At 35.4% G+C, this 11,375-nt stretch overlaps 1 protein-coding gene across 1 annotated transcript; it reads left to right on the top strand.

The window, feature by feature from the left end:
• Window positions 1-8,122: 8,122 nt before the first annotated feature.
• LOC134267483 (uncharacterized) lies at window positions 8,123-9,091 on the top strand. Its single transcript, XM_062749682.1, has 3 exons — window positions 8,123-8,199; window positions 8,283-8,585; window positions 8,697-9,091. Exons 1-3 carry the CDS (start codon window positions 8,133-8,135, stop codon window positions 9,089-9,091), a joined length of 765 nt encoding a protein of 254 aa, XP_062605666.1. The 5' UTR covers window positions 8,123-8,132.
• The last annotated feature ends 2,284 nt before the right edge of the window (window positions 9,092-11,375 follow it).

The following is an 11,375-nucleotide window of genomic DNA, read 5'->3' as shown; positions in this document are numbered from 1 at the left end:
CATAATTTTCAAAATATTTAACTCTCCTAAAAGATGATTAGGCTTCTGAGGAACATTAAGGAAGACTTCAGGGAAGACAGGGCTTTTTGCACAAAAAACGTCATTTTTCGCCCCCCATTTGACCCCCGGGGCAAAATCTAAATTCCAAAACCTTACTGCACATCTACCTGACACCACCAACCATCTCCCAAAAGATGATTAGGCTACTATGTAAAATGTAGGAGAAGTTCAGGGAAGACGGGGATTTTTGAATAAAAAAACGTCATTTTTTGACCCCCATTTAAACCCCTGGGGCAAAAACAAAATTCAGAAACCTTACTGCACATTTACATGACACCACCAACCATCTCCCAAAAGGTGATTAGGCTTCTGAGTAAAATGTAAGAGGAGTTCAGAGAAGACGGGGCTTTTAGCATAAAAAACATCATTTTTCGACCCCCATTTGACCCCCCAGGGCAAAATCAAAATTCCAAAACCTTACTGTACATCTACATGACCCCACCAACCATCTCCCAAAAGATGATTAGGCTGCTGAGTAAAATGTAGAAGGAGTTCAGGGAAAACAGGGCTTTTTGCATAAAAAACGTTATTTTTCGACCCCCATTTGACCCCCCGGGGCAAAATCTAAATTCCAAAACCTTACTGCACATCTACCTGACACCACCAACCATCTCCTAAAAGATGATTAGGCTACTGTGTAAAATGTAGGAGAAGTTCAGGGAAGACGGGGCTTTTTGTATAAAAAACGTCATTTTTTGACCCCCATTTGACCCCCTGGGGCAAAATCAAAATTCAGAAACCTTACTGCACATCTACATGACACCACCAACCATCTCCCCAAAGTTGATTAGGCTGCTGAGTAAAATGTAAGTGGAGTTCAGAGAAGACGGGGCTTTTAGCATAAAAAAACATCATTTTTCGACCCCCATTTGACCCCCCAGGCAAAATCAAAATTCCAAAACCTTACTGCACATCTACATGACCCCACCAACCATCTCCCAAAAGAAGATTAGGCTGCTGAGTAAAATGTAAGAGGAGTTGAGGGAAAACGGGGCTTTTTGTATAAAAAAACGTTATTTTTCGACCCCCATTTGACCCCCCGGGGCAAAATCAAAATTCCGAAACCTTACTGCACATCTACCTGACACCACCAACCATCTCCCAAAAGATGATTAGGCTACTGTGTAAAATGTAGAAGGAGTTCAGGGAAGACGGGGCTTTTTGCATAAAAAACATCATTTTTCGACCCCCATTTGACCCCCTGGGACAAAATCAAAATTCCGAAACCTTACTGCACATCTACATGACACCACCAATCATCCCCCAAAAGATGATTAGGCTGCTGAGTAAAATGTAAAAGGAGTTCAGGGAAGATTGGGGTTTTTGCATAAAAAACGTCTTTTTTCGACCCCCATTTGACCCCCCGGGGAAAAATCAAAATTCCGAAACCTTACTGCACATCTGCATGACACCACCAATCATCCCTCAAAAGGTGATTAGGCTGCTGAGTAAAATGTAGAAGGAGTTCAGGGAAGACGGGACTTTTTGCACAAAAAACGTCATTTTTCGACCCCCCCGGGGCAAAATCAAAATTCCGAAACTTTACCGCACATCTACATGACACCACCAACCATCTCCCAAAAGATGATTAAGCTACTGTGTAAAATGTAGGAGGAGTTCAGGGAAGAAAAGTGTGACAGACGGACGGACGGACGGACGGACATGAGTAACAACAATATACCCGAACTTTCTTTCGAAAGTGCGGGTATAATGAAGAAAATAGAAAACATTATGATATTTTTAAATAGAAAAACAAAACATTAAATATTGATGTCGAGATCATATGAACTCTTGTCACGGAATAATATTCTGACACGAAAGTAACATACGGTGCACTTCGGCACGATAATTAAAGTATATAGAGATATGTAGTTATTGCAACTTTTGCCTCTTGATTCAACAAGACATTGTTCATGTAAGTATAGTTTTCCCCATAACATTAAAAATTAACAGATCATTAAAAAAAAGTATGACAACATAATTTATTGTATTTTAAACCGTTTATTCTTCTGATTGTAGTAACTAGTATTTTATTCTATTTTTAGGTCACCTGAGTAAGTCAGGTGACCTATTGCTATCCGTTGTCGTCCGTCGTCGTCCGTCGTGAGTCATGTGTTAACATTTGAACATTTTCAGCTTTTTCTCTGAAAGTACTAAACCAATTTCAATCAAAGAAGTCTGTTCACTTGATGCATAAAATAGCCCTGTAGATATACCAATTAATTGATCACCACTTGATCCTATTTGAAGCATTGAAATAAAATAAAAGCATTGTGCTTTCATTTCCTATTAAAAATTTTCTCCTCGAAGTCCAGGTTTTGGAGAAGATAATTATTTTTCATTTCATAATAATAAGCTGCAGATATTATAATACTAATAGTCTTATTTACCTTCTAAAAGTGCGTTTAGTTCTTGAACACATCGATAGTTGATTTCTAAATATTTACTGTAATTTGGACATTTATCTTCGAATATGCTCTTTGAGGCATGGAGGTGACATGTTCGGTACCCAATCGTATGCGTTAACTTAAAAGCTTGAAAGGGATTCCATCTTCACAAACCAAAGTCCAAAATGAACGATCCTCTCCCATTCTGGTAGTGGCTAGATGAGGCTAGAATATTATGCAGCTCATTAAAAATATTGAACAGTGCGATTGATTCAAAGTGGGAAAAAATCTTTGATGATGCCTATCATTATCAAATTGTGGTTTACGTAACATCTGTGGTCGCCCGCGTGGTGCAGTGTCTGCTCCAGAATCTCACGATAAAGAGTTGATCTTCACCTCATAGAATCGAGATTATAGCATACGAAGAAAAATAGCTTGTGCTTCAAATCTTCTCATCACCCTCCGGAATCCATACCTATTAACCACACCACCACCATCATCAATATAGACCTTTGGAATTAGTAGTTTTTAGAATTTTTTTACAGTAGAGTAACTTAATTTTTCCCTTGTCATCTTGGTAATAGATCGAAGTTCTGACCTGAGAAGGCTTTAAAATCGAATTAGAAAATCTTAATCGTATAAAGTCCTTCCATTCAGAATCCAAAGGTGGTCCATTCAGTTTTATAAACACAATATCGTTCGCAAGATATATTATATGGGTTTGAATCCCACTGTGGTACGTGGAGACTGGTCCTTCGGATTAGACCGTAAAAACCGAGGCCCCGTGGCGCAATATGTGTTGACACGTAAAAGATCACTCACTGCTCAATGGCCCTAGGTGTCGAGCACAGGTAAAAAAAAAATTGGCAGTTCTTCGCAACAAGTGTTGGCGTCTCCATATGCGTGAAAAATTGTCGAGAGGGACGTTAAACAACAAAAAGCAAAAAACATCTTCCCTGATCAAGTCCCTTGCAGCCGCCGGATGGTAGTAAGATATTCTTACCCCCTTACATCTCACTTTCGGGAACAATGTTCATTTTTTTAATTTTTTCGAAAAACACTCTCACTCATGTATACATCATTCATAAGACCGCAACTTGAATACGCTTCAGTGGTGTGGGGGTGCTGTCAACAGGGTGATAGTGATAAGTTAGAAAAACTTCTACTTTATGCAGCTAGAATTGTAACAGGGTTAACAACTATAGCTTCCAAAGATTCACTTTATTTTGAAACGGGATGGGAACCGCTTAGTTGTAGAAGACAAGAAGCTAGATTAAAAACAATGTTCAAACTTCATAATAATTTAGTGCCAGAATACTTAATGGACATCCTTCCAAATATGCGCTGTAACACATCTATCTACTCGACAAGAAATTCTCAAAATTATGATATTCCAAAGTGTCGATTACAAACTTATAAGTCTACGTTTATTCCTACTGTAGTTAACGAATGGAACTCCATTCCACTTGAAACTCGAAATTTACAGTCAATGTCAAAATTCAAATCTAAAATTAGTAATAAAAAATCTAGATCTGCCCCACCTTCTTACTTTGATTACGGTAACAGAAGACTTAATGTTCTTCAAACCAGACTACGACATAATTGTGTATTAAATAACGACCTTTATAGATGCAATTTAATATCAAGTCCCTTGTGCACATGCGGTAAAGTTGAGGACACATATCATTATTTTTTCGTATGTCCAAAGTATGCGAACGCCAGAAATGAATTTTTAAATAATTTTTTACAATTTGATAAAATCCACATACTAGATACACATGTCTTATTATGGGGGGTTGAATCACTGAGTGCTGCAGAGAATGAACGTCTCTTTTCTTTTGTTCAAACATTTATTAAGCATTCTGGTAGATTTCCTTGTTAATTACTGTACCTGTATATTAATATATGAATTTGTTCAACTTTTATATATTTATACATATATGCAAAATGCATCAATTTGTTTACTTTTGCAAATTCTGAATCCTTTATATAGCATGTTTAACTGTGACAATATCAATGTGTAATTTACATGTATAGGGAGAGGGCGTTATAAGTATTCAGTACTTGTGCTCAATCCCTTTGTAATTATATTACAATAAAATATGTTCAAATCAATCAAAAAATCATTATCAAATTGTGGTTTACGTAACATCTGTGGTCGCCCGCGTGGTGCAGTGTCTGCTCCAGAATCTCACGATAAAGAGTTGATCTTCACCTCATAGAATCGAGATTATAGCATACGAAGGAAAATAGCTTGTGCTTCAAATCTTCTCATCACCCTCCGGAATCCATACCTATTAACCACACCACCACCATCATCAATATAGACCTTTGGAATTAGTAGTTTTTAGAATTTATTTTTTACAGTAGAGTAACTTAATTTTTCCCTTGTCATCTTGGTAATAGATCGAAGTTCTGACCTGAGAAGGCTTTAAAATCGAATTAGAAAATCTTAATCGTATAAAGTCCTTCCATTCAGAATCCAAAGGTGGTCCATTCAGTTTTATAAACACAATATCGTTCGCAAGATATATTATATGGGTTTGAATCCCACTGTGGTACGTGGAGACTGGTCCTTCGGATTAGACCGTAAAAACCGAGGCCCCGTGGCGCAATATGTGTTGACACGTAAAAGATCCCTCACTGCTCAATGGCCCTAGGTGTCGAGCACAGGTAAAAAAAATTGGCAGTTCTTCGCAACAAGTGTTGGCGTCTCCATATGCGTGAAAAATTGTCGAGAGGGACGTTAAACAACAAAAAGCAAAAAACATCTTCCCTGATCAAGTCCCTTGCAGCCGCCGGATGGTAGTAAGATATTCTTACCCCCGTACATTTCACTTTCGGGAACAATGTTCATTTTTTTAATTTGGTGGAAAAGTGTTCTTCCTAACTTTATCATGACAACATTAAGTTTCGGATATCAATGAATGTTGAGTTGCACAGGGCCAACGCGGTTTTTAATCAGCATCAGTAATTCGTACAAATTAGTTACTATGTATAGTGAAGAAACAAACAGCAAGGCACAGACGACAATGAAAAATAGAAGCGATCAGTCATCCAAAAAGAACTCATGACAATGTGTTAAATGGCGACTTTGCTTGAAGGATATGGAGATATTATTCAATACCAAAATCATACAATATAGGAGCAGAGCAAGCATGGACTCCAAAACATTAGAGGTGGGATTAGGTGCCATGGAGGATCGAGTGACCATCCTCTGTCGAGCGGTCACACCCGCCGTGTGCTCCTTGTCATGATCGGGAAATAACGGGAAAATCCGACGTTATTTCAGTGTATAGATAATGGACTAACAATTAGTATGAAAAACGTCAGTCAGCATTTGACTCAATGATAAAATGTATTTGTTGACGAGGTCATTGTATCGACCATAGAACTTACGAAATGACGACTTTTACTGGGACTGCTGATATTCTTGTTTCATGAACTTATTTGTCAATAATTTACCTCGTTTAAGAAATTGTTCATACTTACAGCATGCTCTTGCGTATCGAATCGGCTGAGATATATAAACTCCGTATGCAGGTGATGAAGGTATATTGCTGCATAAGTAAGGGAAGTTGGCGATAGAAAAGTTAAAGTCATCACGTTTATCATAGAGCTTAGTTGTTCGATTACCATTAACGTCTTTTTCAGTTAAAATATCCAGTAGGAAACAGATGTGTCCGATTCTGTGGTATCTTTTATCTCAAGCTCACCAGGATATATAAATATATAATATCTACAAAGGAATGGAAATTACTATTGTTTATTGACAATACGTCGTCGATATATCTAAATTTCGAGTGTAAGGCCACTGCAAGTGTTTTCTTCTTTTCGCGCATAAGATTTTGCACAAATTCTGCTTCACATGATTTAAAAAATAGGTCTGCTAATAACGAAGCGCAGTTGGTACCCAAAGCTTCATGGCGGTAACTAGCCTTGCAAACATGATACTTCAAATCTGCTGTTGTCTACAAGTACCAGTAAATAACATGAAGAGTTTTTAGAATAATTTACTATGCTTAAATCTGTCGCAAACCAAATATACTTACACAACACTGTGCATGGCAGATAATGTATAAATACATGTATACCCCTTACCTTTGTTTCAGAGAAAGACACGCCTAATCTATGGAACACATCCGAAGGTAAGCTCTCTCCTTATTCTGGAACCCCCCCCCCCCCCTTCTCAACGAACTAAAATCAACGAAACTGGTCTCAAAGATACCTACCTGTTTTGTATTTAACCGACGCAATTTTGAAAGAACAGATAAATAATAGGATATTTCTCAAGAAAAGATTTCAAAACATGAAAAGAGGTTACAGTCTTTTGAAATCTTCTCCTCAAAGTTTTGATGGCGAAAGAAGAAGATTAATGAAGATAGTCAAACCATGTCATCCTAAATCATGGCCAAATAGCCATGATGTTGTGATGAACCATTAATAAAGTCTGTGTATTAATTGATTGGTTGATTGTATTTTGTTTAACGCCTAGTCGGCAATATTTCAGACATATTTCGGCGGTAGAACTGTGTATTAAGAACACTAGTACATGTTTGTTTAACGTCTCTTTCCATAACTTTTCACTCTTATTGAGAAGCAATCAATTGCCACCCGAGGGCTATATATACCTATACATACCACTGAGGGCCATTGAGCAGTGAGGATTCTTAACACTCCTACTGCGACAGGAAATCTCGCTTTATACAGTCTCATTCGAAGCACTGGTATCCACTATCCGCATTAGTATTCAAATTCGTAACGGAAAGATCAATCCGGAGACTTTAGACAAACGCTCTAAACAGGTTCAGTACAATCACTAGATTTAGCGACGTATGTAGAATTACCTACGTAGCTTTATTTACCTACCCAGGTAGCTTTATTCAATAGCTATTTCAATGCAACTTTTAACAATTTTTCTTTTTATTAAAAAAAGACAAAAAATTGCGAGTAAATGACTTCTAGTATTTATAGTTCTGCTAGGGAGGTTTTAAAAAACAATCAAAAGCAGAGATCATTTATACATTGCTGCGTTTGAACAATTTAGAGCAAAACATGTAATTCCACTGCTAAACACTGCGGACTAATTAAGAATTTACATGGATTGTCGGTTATTTCTGCAGGGAAATTGTTTAAAAACAATGGACTATTCATGAGCAGAAATCCCTGTTGCATTTACACTGTGAAAATAATGAATACATTTACTTACTCTTGGTCTACTATCATGCTAAGGATATTTTAATCTCTTTAGAATTGTGTAATTAACTGTAAATAACCATAAATATTCTTTTCTGAGGTCAGATCACTCATCTGCATTCATAAATGAAATACATTTAATTGGGTTTCATGTAGCTTACGTGTGCATCTGTTTTAAAATTCCTTGGAAATCCTACCTTTTCTACACTTATTTTCCAGTTTCATAAAACTACAGAATTCATCTTATTAAGCTTAAATTTGATTCCCTTTTGTATGATGACAAATGTTATAAAATGATGTAAAAGCAAACTATCAATTTGTTGACGCCCACACAGATTTTTTTTGAGAAATGGGAAATATCGAAATCCTTATTGTCCATTTATTCTTTCAAGATTATATGATCATATGCATATAATGTTATTATTTATAATCTTTTATGCTAAATGATTTAAGTATATAAGATATTTTTAATTAGAAGAGAAGACAAAGATGAAATATCCCTACTACGTATGCATTGTACTTCTTGTGGCAATGACAAGAGAGGTGAAAACGTCAGGTACTCTTAAATATATTTGTAACTATAACTTCAATTTAAAATATACTAGATTTACTTTTAAAACATTCAACCAATTTTCTCAGACCAGTCTTTTGCATTGTGCGAGGGTCACAAGGGCTTCATACGCTGTTTGGAAGGAACGAAAATTCAGATTGTGTCTGCCAACTACGGACGAACAGATTCACAAGTTTGTCCTAAAAGCAACTCTAGTACACAAACCTGTCGATCAAAGACGTCAGAACTCAAGGTGAAATGGAACTGTAATGGGTACCAGACATGTCACCTTCATGCTTCTAATCAAAATTTTGGAGACCCGTGTCCTAAATACTCCAAATATCTGGAGATCAGATATCGATGTTTAAAGAGTCCAAATCCAGAAAGTGGTGGTACGCAATAAATTACATAATTTTTTATCATTTAAAACGTGTAAAGAACTTTCATTTTGTTCATTGTGTTATTGATATATTATTTTTTTTAAAAATACATTTTTCTTGCAGAGAAATTAATAATTGCATTTAATGCCTACATAACCAAGAGATTACACCTACACAGAAACACCCCCGTAAATGTTGTATATGATGGCGTTTATTACAACGTCGGAAATGCGTACAATCCTCATAGTGGATTCTTTACAGCGCCATCTGACGGACTCTATGTGTTTACCTGGACAAGTTTTATTAATGTAAGAAAAATCTTTGATGCCCAAATTCTTCTGAATGGAGTCCAGAAAGGATACGGAAACTGTAACAATGAAGCCAATCCGGGTTATGAAAATTGTGCAAATACGGTACCCTTAGTCCTGAAAGCTGGAGACAAGGTGAACATAAGAACAACAAATGCAAATGAGTTAGTAGAGACTTGGTCTAGTTTTAAGGGATGGAAAGTAAAATAAAGAATATTTCAAAAGTTTGTCTGTCTTTGTTTTATTGTTCTTCGATGCATATAATTCCAAATGTTGACATCAAAATTAATGAACAAATCGGGAATATTTTTAAAACATGTCAAGAAACTCCAATTATATATCTAATTAAATTTATCATTATTTATTTAAAATTTTGTAAAAGTTCTTTAGAGTTTTTGAATATCATCATATAATTAACAACATTACTTCTCTCGAATATATTATTACACAGCATAGGCGTCGGAACTGGGGGAGGGGGGGTAGGGGATCTATTTCAGCAGAAATTGATTGGAATTTATGTAAGAGTAAAGAAAGGGGCTTGGCAACTGAAATCCGCTACGTATCTTTTTTAATCTACGTTAAATCAGCTTTAACCTTTTTGGATTAGAAATTAAAAAAAGAAACAGTTTAATAATGAAATATTATACATTAAATATAATGTTAAAATTTTAATATAAAGTATGAAGTGGTCTAGATTGTACTGCTGAAATATGTTCAATATACTAATTTTGCTAACCTTCAAATACATGTAGAATTTACATAGTTTTAAATAAATTTTTTATCAGGATGAGAATAACCAGCATGAAATAAATAAACAAATCAAACATCCTAATCAGCAAGCAAAGGATTTTTTAAAGTTAAGTTTTGATGTAGTGATAAAATTAGATTAAAATTAAAGTCAAAGTATTCAAACTGTTACTTCTGAGTGCACAGAATTTCTTTGAAAACCTGTAACAAGATATAACAATATGTCGTAGTCGAACAAGGATAGTTATAGGTTTATAGGGGATCATACACGTACATGTATGTGACCAGAAAGGAAAAGGATTCGTCGTTCAACATTAGCAGAAATCCAATCTAAAATTTTAACTTTTAAAACGTCAACTTCCCTTACTTGTGCAGCAATGTACCTTCATCACCTGCATACGGGGCTTATATCTCTCAGTTGATTCGATAAGCAAGATCATGCTTTAGTTATGTACAGTCTATAAAACGAGGTAAAGGAGGTAAATTATTAACAAACAAGTTGAAGAAACAAAAATATCGTAAGTCTCATTTACAGTAATCAAATCGTAAAATTTATGGTCGATATAGTGACCATGTTAATTAGAAAATACAATTTATTATTAGGTCAAAGGCTGACTGGTGTTTTTCAAAGTAATTGTTAGACCATCATTTACACTCTAAATTGACGACGGAGTTTCCCGTTATATCCTGATTATGACAAGGAGCAATCAGCAGGCTTGACCGATCGGCAGGGGATGCTAACTCCTCCGTGGCACCTGATCCCACTTCTGATGTTTTGCAGGTGCTTACTCTGCTTCTATTTTGTATTTTATAGACTTTTGAGTTTGATTACTGTTCGTTATCTCCATATGTTTCATTCACTTGAAATTCAATTGAAGTTCTTTGGATAAACATGCATTAGCCGCAACAGTGTGGTATTGATGGGGAAAACTGTTTCAGATACATGTCTTGGTTTAACGTATATCAATCATAGATCCAAAATGCAAATTAAAAATCGGAAAGTCTTGGAAGGACTAAGATTAATTTTCTTTTCTAATTACACGTATTTTGTAAGTTACACGTTGTCTTTGATGCATAAAATGTACAGACAGCGAACAAAAAATAATGATAGAAAGCCCAATTGAAAACTGTAAATTCTGGGATCTGTCAATTCTATAAAAACGGACAATTCTCAAATATAAAAGACAGAAAAAATAGTTATTAACAATTAACTTACATAACCTATGTAACTGACAATGGAAAAAATAGGGATCATACAATAATGTTTTCATCACCGCGTATACTATCATTTCTAGTTAGCATAGTATGTCAGGGATATCAACGATAGTGGGAAATATGAGATAATTTATGCATAACGGGCTTCGCTCGTTATGCAAATTATCACATATGTTTTCCACTATCGTTGATGCCCTGGCATACTTTACTAGCTAGATAGTGTTTCCTTAAATAAACAAATTTTATGAGAAAAAATAACATTATTTCATCACTGATATTTTCATTCTCTTTTTCTCTTCATTGATTTCAAAATTATCAAACAAAATCATGTTTTTTCTTTCTCAATCTTAATGATATGTTATGTGTCGGTATAAGTTAAGTGTCTGCAGTTATGAACATAAAAAGTTGAAAAAAATCATTATAAAGAAATACACATTGATACTGTAGTTTATATAGTCATCAGATTCAAAATAGTATTTATCATAACATTTTGGTGCTAAATTACCACTTCTCATGACATAAGTTTGATTTT

This window comes from Saccostrea cucullata, unplaced genomic scaffold, assembly GCF_032062105.1.
Source record: "Saccostrea cucullata isolate Sc308-1 unplaced genomic scaffold, CSIRO_AGI_Scuc_v1 ctg16292, whole genome shotgun sequence".
Taxonomy (NCBI): Eukaryota; Metazoa; Mollusca; class Bivalvia; order Ostreida; family Ostreidae; genus Saccostrea; species Saccostrea cuccullata.
Note: the sequence above shows the minus strand (reverse complement) of the source record. Positions and strands in the feature narration are given on the sequence as shown.